The 10,317-nt window shown below is 47.5% G+C and overlaps 1 protein-coding gene across 1 annotated transcript; it reads left to right on the top strand.

The window, feature by feature from the left end:
* Positions 1-2,746: 2,746 nt before the first annotated feature.
* LOC102014528 (lysine-rich nucleolar protein 1-like) lies at positions 2,747-9,841 on the top strand. The gene is given in 8 exon segments (XM_013519455.1): positions 2,747-2,905; positions 3,033-3,117; positions 8,177-8,450; positions 8,452-8,504; positions 8,555-8,668; positions 8,671-8,890; positions 8,984-9,382; positions 9,568-9,841. Coding segments are annotated over 8 exon segments (1,578 nt in total).
* Positions 9,842-10,317: the final 476 nt, after the last annotated feature.

The raw sequence follows: 10,317 nt of genomic DNA on the forward strand, positions 1-10,317 counted from the left end.
AAAAAAAAAAAAAAAAAAAGAACTAGGAGATACCATTTTTCTTTCATTACACTGGCAAACACTTAAACAATAACATTTAGAAAAGTATTAATTAACACTGAATTGCTACAATTCTAGGGAAAGTAATCTGGAGCTATTTATTAAAAGTCAAAGCATAAATAATTTCTATTCAGAAAGTGGAAATAAAGGTGAAAACGTAAAAAATGTATATGTGGAGATTCACTGAGGCACTCTTTGTAACAGCAAAAAGCAAAAAACAAAACAAAACAAAAAAAAACCCAAAAAGCAACCATCAGTGAGAAAAGGCAGAATATACTGCATTAGTCCTCACATACCTCACATAGCATGTGACTGTTACTAAAAATGAAATGCTGTATGTGGATATGAATGGGCGCTCAGCATGGTATTTAGTAAAACAAAAAAAAAAAAAGCAGGGTACAGAGCAGTATATATTACAGGTATGATACACATGTTATGTCATATAAAATTGGAGGCCCTGCACATGTGCACATCTGCTTAACAGCTCCAGAAGGATGTATAAGAAAGGCAGCACTGTGGCTTTGTAGGGGACAGTGGGACACTGGCCCATCTTTGAACATTCTTGTGTACTTCTGGAATCTTTAATTGTGCCAACTGACTACTTCTTTAAAAATTACAGGGGATGCCGGATGTGGTGACACCTATAATCCCAATGCTTGGGAAGCTGAGGCAAGGAGATTACAAGTCCAAGGCCAGCCTAGGCAACTTAACAAGACCCTGTCTCAAAAAAAAAAAAAAAAAAAATACAGGGGCTCTAGGTGTAGCTCAGCAGTAAAGCACACACCTAGTACATGGGAAGCTGTGGGCTGACCTTCAGCACCACACACACACGCACACACGCACTCACTTGTTTAGGAACTGAAAAAAGAAAATCTTAGGCGAGCATGATGTCACATGTCTCTAATACCAGCCTTCAGGAAGTCGAGCAGGGCTACATAGTAAATAGAAGTCCAGCCTGAACTACACAGAATGAGATCCTGTCTCAGAAAATAAAAACTACACATGTAACTGCCATGATTTGAAATTAGTATTAAGAATAAGTCCCTCTCTCCCTCCCTTTTTTTCTTTCTGAATAACTTTGGGGTTAATTCTGGCCTGCAGATTTTCACCGCATTTCTTAGTGCCTCAGATATGGCAGGAGGAGCTGCCCTGGTCTTCCTGAGGCCTGCGGCGGCAGGGTGGGTGCTGCCTTCTTTGTCTTTAGAAACTTCAGTGTCTGTGTTTTTACCTGACAGGCTCTGCCCTCCTCCCGCCTCTCTGTTAGGCAACAAACATACAGACTCCCCGAGTCTGAGAGGGACTTAGGGACCTCTTTCAGGACGTGTGATGGGAACCAGACAGCGGGGTGAGGAGGGGCACCTCTGCCCTCAGGAGGCAGACTGGGCCTGGCTGTCCCCTTGCGTGTCCTCACGTCCCTGGAAAGCTGCTGGGGCCTCTGAGAGTCATATCTTTGGTATTTTTAATTCCTTTTTTTTTTTTTTCTGGTACCAGGAATCGAACTCAGGACCTTGTGCTTGCCAGGCAGGTGCTTATGCCTCTGAGCTACACCCCCAGCCCCATCTTTGGTATTTTTAGAGAGAAGCTCCTCCGTGGGCTTCATTCCCCGGCAATGGCCCCGTACATGTCATTCTCATGCAGAGCAAAGGGGCGGGCTGAATCTCAAGTGGTCCTGTGGGATTTCCAGCCAGCAGGGTGACCTACGACCTATGGGCTGTGTGGATTGACTTGGTTTTTAGCTAAGAGCATCAGGGTTGGGCTGGGGTTGGAGCTCAGAGGTAGAGCACTTGCCTAATATGCACAAGGTCCTGGGTTCCTTCCCCACCACTGCCAAAAGAACACCAGGATCCCAGAGACTGGCCTTCAATCCCCTGCCTCTGCCACATCCAACCTAAAGGATCAGACCTGAAGTGACTTAACCTTTCTGAACCTCAGTCTCCCCATCTGGAACATGGGTGTGACAGTGATGTAGCCCCTCTCTGTGAGACATTGTGAGTGGAAATGCTGGTGGTGAGCCTGGCGCCTGGCAGATTCAACATGTAAACCCTCTAGGGAGAACATACTAGAGTAGTCCTTGAGGGGGCTAACACGACCCAGTTCAGCAGGAAGACGGGTAGACTATGTGCTTTATTGAACACAGAAGAGCACCAAAGAAAGGGCTGCCTCAGCCAAGGCTCCAAGGCCCAGTTTATAAAAATAATGCTCCAGGTCCCTCATAGGTGGAGGCAGCAACCCCCCTTTCTCCTGCTCCTCACACCTCAAGCGAGATTAGCCAGGCTCAGGCATTCATTATTGCAGAAATAACCGAAGCAGCACCTGCCGCCCCAACAGCTGAGGCTGCCAATGCCCAGTCAGCCAATTCTAATTATTTTGCAGGGAAATAGTTGCATCCACCCTTCGCAGGCTGCGTCACTGAGTCCCGCGCTGGGACCCTCAGGGAGCTGCCCGGTGGCCCAGACGGCGTAGAAGAAGGACCACTGCGTGCACGTGGCACTGTGCTTGGGGACGCCGACCCAGTACGCAGTGGAGCCTGTGCGCCTGGGAAGGGCTGGCAGGAAGTGAAGAGAACCGGGCGTTACAGATTGGAACATCAAGGCTTAGAAGCAGAGGGAATAACCAGGAGGAGGAGAAGAAGCCCAGGGAGGAGACAGAGGCTGCCTGAGGCCACACAGAAGCTCACTGGTAAGTGGGACCCGGGGCTGCCACGTTGATGCCGCTGCCCCAGAGCCTCCTACGGTTCTCTCCTCTGCCCCTGCTCATTCCCAGAGCCGCGGGCGCTCGGCACTGTCCTCCTCCTGGGATCCTGCAAGCAGCCGTGGCCCACGCCCAGCCGGTCCAGTCTCCTTTCCCTCCAGCTCCTGGGCTCTCAGTATGCTGAGCTGAGAAAGAGGCAGAGCGGCAGCAAGAGCTCCAAACTGGGGAGCAGAGGGGCTTGTTTTAACCCAGAAGCCACTCTGAACCCTGAGGACTTCTGTTCTGAATTCTGGCCATTCCAGCCACTTCTGCAGCTGGATATTTCCAAATTCCTGACCAATGAATGGCCTCTGTCCAAGGTAGCTTCAAATAGCAGCTCATTGATTGGTAGCAGGCAGGGGCTTGATAGTTAGGTGCTGGAACCTCACTGTTTATTAGCTGTGTGACCCTGAGCAAGTTGTTTCACAAACCTGTGGCTCCATTTCCCATAGGAAAGATAAGGATTCTATTAGCACCTATCTGATAGGGTTGCTCTGAAGTTTAAATGAGACAATACAGCAGGGCGTGGTGGTGCATCCCTGTAATCCCAGCACTCAGGAGGCTGAGGCAGGAGGATCATTGCGAGTTCACGACCAGCCTGGGCTACAAAGTGAGTTCAAGGCCAGCCTGAACTGCATAGTGAGACCCTGTCTCAAAAAGAAAAAAAAAAGACATAAATGAGTCAATACAATAAGTGGTTAGCCTAGTGCCAGGCCTATGATAAGGGTTCCATGATTGTTAGCTAACAGAACTATTATAGGATGTTTCCATAGATGTGTCTCCCCACCTACAATGCAAGCTAGTTGAAGGTAAAGATCATGTCTGGTTTGTGCCTTGAACATAATGGACACTGAGATAAATAAAGATCTAAATAAATGAAATTTAATTGTTTTTTAAAAAGACCAATGAAACACTAATGAAAGCATCAGCTTACTACAAATAACCACATATCACTAATTTTTTTTTTTTTCTTTTTGAGACAGGGTCTCACTATGCAGTTCAGCAGGACTTGAACTCTCTTTGTAGCCCAGGCTGACCTCGAACTCAACAATTCTCCTGCCTCAGCCTCCAGAGTGCTGGGATCACAGGCATGTGCCGCCATGCACGCCTTTTTTTTTTTTTTTTGGCATATCTGGGGATTGAACCCAGGCCCTTCTCACGGAACTACATTCCCAGCCCTTTTTATTTTGAGAGAGGCTCTCTCTAAATCCATAAATTGCTCAGGCTGGGCTCAGATTTATGATCCTGCCCCAGCCTCCTGGGGTTCTGGGAATACAGGTGTGCACCACCACACCCAGCTTCACTAATTTTTTTTTTTTTTTGTCTTTTTGAGACAGGGTCTCACTATGCAGTTCAGACAGTCCTTGAGCTCACTTTGTAGCCCAGGCTGGTCTCAGACTCGCAGTGATCCTCCTGCCTCATCCTCCCGAGTGCGGGGATTATAGGTGTGCACCACCATGCCAGGCAACTAATTTTTAACTATTATTTATTCCTGCTAGGCTTGCTAGCAGTAATCAAAATACTATATTATTATTAAAGTCATAATAATTACATATCATTTTCTGTGGCTAGCCTGATCTTGACTTAGAGCTCTGGTTAGAATAGAAAGTATCTTTTAACTTACTCATCTCTCAACAGTCTATAATTTCCTGGGATGTGTATCTCACTATCTCTAGGGGCTTGATAGCACCTTAGCAACAAAAGCCCTTATTCAAGGCTTGTTGTGTTTTGTTTTGTTTCATTTTGTTTTGTTTTCTTGAGACAGGGTCTCACTACATAGTTCAGGCTGGCTTTGAACTCACAGTGATCCTCTTGCCTCAGCCTCCCAAGTACTGGGATTATAGGTGTGTCCCACCACGCTCATTTTATACACAGCTTTTATTAGTAGCCAAAGGTGGTGTCTTCCTAGCCCTATACACTCTCTGTTTATTTTTTGGTCTTTGTTGTTGTTTGTTTTTGGTGCTGGGATGGGATCCCAGGCCATATGCATGCTAGACAAGCAGCTCTACCACTGAGCCACACCGCCACCCTACAGCTCTAAACTTTTTTTTTTTTTTGTCTTGTTTTTGAGACAGGGTCTCACTATGTAGTTCAGGCTGGCCTTGAGCTCACTTTGTAGCCCAGGCTGGTCTTGAACTCACAATGATCCTCCTGCCTCAGCCTCCTGAGTGCCGGGATTACAGGCGTGCGCCACCATGCCCGGCAGCTCTAAACTTTTAACGGGGAGTGCTAATTAGTGTTACAACACCTCTTCTTGCTCTGCTCCTAATTCTCCCCATTCCTCAGCCCCACCCCCGTGTTTCAATCTACAGACAGAGGAAAATTAAGACAAGAAGGAAAGCAAGCTCCAGTCCTGCCGTTCCTGCCCTCATCAGAAACACGAACATTTAAACTCTCTTTTCCTTGAGCAGAAAAAGATTCTCGGCATCAGTCAGCCTTTCCCTAGTTATTGTTTTCTCTTCTAGTTCTGGAGGAAATTGCTTCTAGCTTCTCCCCTTCCCTCCTGACCAATTACTCTGCTGGGCGGACTGTAAAATAAAGTTTACATTACACTGTTTCCATGGCAACCGCACACCCTGCGTCTCTGAGTTGATAGTCATCATATCCCTTTTTCCAGTTACACATTCAAGCTTGTCAAAAAGTAACTTTTCTTTGAAATAGGCAGACCAAACCTAACAAGGTTTGTAAACAGAGATAAAGTGGTTACCCAAGCTAGGGGTTCCTTGATAGGGAGGATAGCATGAATTCCTGAAAAAGACCCTCTGTAAACCACAGCTGTTTACACTGTGCTAAAACCATTTGAAGTCTGCATAAAGAAGCCTGCTGAATGGTAAACGCCCGGGAGAACGCTCATTTTTGAGAGCACCACCTGCTGCACGCTAGACACCGGTCTAAGCACTTTGCAGCCCTGAATCACCTCATTTCATCTTTTTTGTTTGTTTGTTTTGTTTTTGTTTTTCTCTGGTACCAGGAACTGAACTCACGACCTTGCACTTTCCAGGCAGGCGCTTTGCCGCTGAGCTAAATCCCCAGCCCCTCACCTCATTTCATTTAATCTCAGTTGCATCCGGCAGAGAGTTTGGCCCATAGGTTGTCATTAGAGCCACTGGGCATCTGCTACCAGGGAAAATATTTCCTAGGCCCCAATTTAACTACTTGGAACTGTGGTGTTTACACATGTACCTCCAAATAACAGTAACGGGCCGGGGAGATAGCTCAGCGGCACAGTGCCTGCCCGGCAGGCGCAAGGTCCTGAGTTAGATTCCCAGTACCAAAAAACAGTAACAGCTGCCGCGTACTATGTCCCCACTGCCTAGGAGAGTCAGGTACATCACTTCAGTCACCCGCTGCATCGAGTGAAGGTGGCATTATCCCCCTATTTGGATGGGGACGCAGTCTCAGGGAGGAAAAGCCGCTGGTCCACACGGCTAGGAAGTGGTGAAGTTGGAATTTACACGGAGGTGGCTTTACTTCCTGTCTTAGCCTCTTCATGCTGCTATAACAAAATACCACAGGCTTAGAAGTTTATATACAATAGAGGTTTAGTGCTCACAGTTCTGGAGCTCAAGGCCCAGGCAGATACTGTGCCATAGCTGTTTCACAGTTGGTGACTTCTTACTCAGTTCTTACCTGCTGGAAGGAGCAAAGGGTCTTTCTCAGAACTTTTTCTCCCTTTGATAGTGCTGGGGAGGGAACCCAGGCCCTGGTGTGTGCTAGGTAAGTGCTCTGCTGCTGAGCTGCACGCTCACTGAGACTTGGAGGGTGAGGTGCAGTCACTGGATGGGAAGGCTGGTAAGAAGGCAGAGGGACACAATTGTTTTGGCTGTTAAGAACCAACCCATGGGCCAGGGATATAGCTCAGTGGCACAAGTGCCTTCCTGGCAAGCGCAAGGTCCTGAGTTCGATTCCTGGTACCAAAAAGAAAAAAAGAACCAACCCAGAGGTCAGCCCTCTGAGGAGGGAGACGGGTGCCTGCTACCTCTTCTCTCCTTTCCCACCACCCCGGCGTTACCCGCCCCAGACAGCAGTCAGCTAGGGACTTTCTCACGTAGACCTGGAAGCCAGGGCCTTCTGAGGAATGACACTGTCTCCCTCGCATCCCTGGCTGGTCACACTTCTGGGAGGCAGGGTGACAAGGGTACATGCTTTGGGGCCTTTATGGTCTAAATGAGGATCCTTCCTTCAAGACCCTACTAGCTACTGGGGAGATAGTCACATTTCAAATAAGATCATCAAATTGCCAAGCGTGGTGGCACATGCTTGTAATACCAGCACTTGGGAGGCTGAGACAGGAGGATCGTAGCGAGTTCGAGGCCAGTCTGGGCTGCAAAGTGAACTCAATGTCAGCCTGAACTGCATAGCGAGACCCTGTCTCAAAAAAAAAAAAAAAAAAAAAAAAAGATCGTCAAATCATGGAAAAGAGAATGAAATGGTCCAAAAGGCCATTAGCAGGGACAGACATTTACTGAGCACCTACTATGTCCAGGAGCTCTGTTACATGCTGTATTATACGTTATCACGCTGAAACCTCACAGTGGCTCTGTGGGCCCCCACTGTCCACATGAGCAAAGTGCAACTCAGAGAACTAAAGCAATCTGCCTCAGGCCCCACAGCTCATACACGGCCAAGCCACATCTGGCAGACTAAAAGCTGTCAGAGAAGTCAGGGAGGCTTCACAGAGGAGGCAGTTTTTTTATTTTACTTTTTCTTTTTTTGTCGTGGTGCTGGGAATCAATCACAAGGTGTTGTGTGGGTTTCTCTTCTGCATCCCCAACCCTGGCACCAGCAGACATTTGTTGAATGAATGTCTTTAAGGGTCATCAGGGGCCGTCTCTCAGCACACTGGGCCATTGGAAGCTGTGGCCTGGTGGGAGTGGGGTCCTGGGCTTCCTGTGCTTTTCTTTCTTTCATTTTACTTTATGAGAAAACAAAACAGATTTTCATAACCAAACAATAATAACAAAGGTTATTACAGTGTGTATCATTACCTTCAAAGTACAAGACACAAACCAAAGAGATTCTTACAAAAAAGAAACACATAGCCGGGCGTGGTGGCACATGCCTGTAATCCCAGCACTCAGGAGGCTGAGGCAGGAGGATCTTTGTGAGTTCAAGACCAGCCTGGGCTACAAAGTGAGCTCAAAACCAGCCTGAACTGCATAAAGAGACTCCGTCTCAAAAAGACGCAAGAAAGGCTGGGGATATAGCTCAGTGGCATAGCACCTGCCTAACAAGTGCAAGGTCGTGAGTTCAATGCCCGGTACCAAAAAAAAAGATGAAAGAAAGAAAGTAAGAAAGAAAGAGATAATAATGCAGGCTTTCTTTCAAAAAACTAAGATAAAGTATTAGTATAAATTGAACAAAAAGACTGGGCTCTCACATGGAGGTGGGGTTGTTTGTCCTGCAGAAATAATCACCAAGATCCAGAAAGTAGATCTGGGCCTTGGGCTCCCTGAGAAAAAAAAGAAGAAGGTAGTCAAAGAACCAGAAACTCAACACTCAATTATAAATGAGGGGAATTATTTTGCTGGTACTTCTGTGAGGGCCACATATCCCTCTAGGACTGTGAGCCGAGAGCAGGCACCCCGAATGCCCTTGGTGAAGAAAAAGAAGAAAACAGGCCACAGCACCTTTTGTGGTGAGCTCCCAGAATCTGAGCCCACATCACAATGAGCCAGAAAGAGAGAAGTCACCCAGCTCCAGGAAGCAGGCGCTTGACCACTGCAGAGTCCGCAGTGGAGAGACAAAAAAAGAAGTCTTTGCCTTTGGTCATCACCGGGCTCAGAGCTAAAGACCTCCCCCAAGCCCAGGCAAGGTGAAGGGGCAACCAGAGCTGGCAAGAAGCTCAAAAAACACAAGAAGGAAAAAAAGTCTCAAGGTAGCACAGCCCGCTCCATCCGGGACCCTGGCTCTGCGAGGCGGGAGATGCTCTGTACAGATGCGCGGTGGGGAAGGAGGCCAAGGAGCAGGCAGCCTTGGGACAGAAATGGAAGCAGGGCAGCTCCAGAGAGCATAGCAGGAAAGTGGGGGAGAAGAAAGTCCACCAGGAGGAAGACACCCTCCTAGGCCACCCCGAGCTCTCCGGGTCCAGGAGAACCAGCCCTAGGAAAAGAAAGAAGAAGCCAGGGCTGGGGATTTAGCTCAGCAGCACAGTGCTTGCCTGGCAAGCATGAGGTTGTGAGTTCAATTCCCGGTACCAGAAAAAAAAAAAAAGAAAGAAGAAGCCAGTGAGGACTGAGGTGCTAGAGTACATCCCAATAGGAGAGCACCCTAAGGCCCCGGGGGAGAAGAAAACAAAGGCTCAGAAAAAGGAAGAAAAAGAAGAAGAGAGCACGGTAGCAGTAGACCCTTGGAAGGCGGAGCTAGACACAGACCTGCAGGTGGTGATGGAGAAGAAAGGCAACATGAACAAGGCGCCCATAGACCAGGTGAAGCGAAAGGCCTTGCAAGAAGAGGCTGATCAGGAGTCCGGCACGACAGAAGCATCTGAACCCAGGAAGTGGACGGGAACCCAGTTTGGCCAGTGGGACACTGCAGGTTTTGAAAACAAGGAACAGAAACTGAAATTTCTCAAGCTAATGGATAGCTTTGAGAATCTACCCCCTTCGGCCGGGCATGGTGACGCACGCCTGTAATCCCAGCGCTCGGGAGGCTGAGGCAGGAGGATCACTGAGAGTTCAAGACCAGCCTGGGCTACAAAGTGAGCTCACAACCAACCTGAACTGCATAGTGAGATCTTGTCTCAAAAGAATAAAAAAAAAAAAATAAAAAAAAAAAGAATCTATCCACTTCAGTCAGCTGCTCCCCTAGCGTGACTGCAAGGCCCAGCATGGCCCTCAGCAAGGCAGTAGCCAACACCCTGCAGCAGAAGTTGCAGCAGGACTACGACCAGGCCATAAGCTGCAGGCATAGCTGGGGCATAGGACTTGGCTTCTCTGCCACGCCCAACAGGGTCTTCTGCACTGACAAGAATGCATCCAGGTCTGTCAGGTTGGAAGCTTACATGCTAATGTCTTCTACTCAAACAGCTCAGATGGCTTCTCTCATAGTTTTGCAGATGAAAGGCGCCTAGCAGCTCTCCAGGATGGAACACCTGTGGAGACTAAGGATAAACTGGGCAGCCCATATGTCCTGGGGGGCTAAAACCTACTTTCTCTGTTAAACCTTCCATCCCTGTGGTGACAGGGGCATGTAAATAAAGGCAGCTGACAACTGACATTTGTTGAAGGTATAGCATGGCCCAGGCACATACTGTTGTTGCATTAATGTGTTTAATCATTATGAAATGGGTGCTACTCATGAGGCAGCTGAGGTTCAGGGAATGAGAAATAAAATTGTCTGGGGCCACCCCCTAAAAAATAAATAAATAAATGAAACAAATTCGCATATATATTGAAATATTTTTAACACAATGGAATCTGTAATTTGGGAAAGTATTTCAACTTCTTGCTATTTCCCGTATGTCTCTTTTATTTTGCTCTATATTTGTATATGTATTTTCTCATATAATAGAAATTATGTGATATTTGAGCTTGCATGTCTGACCCC

Source organism: Chinchilla lanigera, unplaced genomic scaffold (assembly GCF_000276665.1).
Source record: "Chinchilla lanigera isolate Chin_1 unplaced genomic scaffold, ChiLan1.0 scaffold00051, whole genome shotgun sequence".
Classification (NCBI taxonomy): Eukaryota; Metazoa; Chordata; class Mammalia; order Rodentia; family Chinchillidae; genus Chinchilla; species Chinchilla lanigera.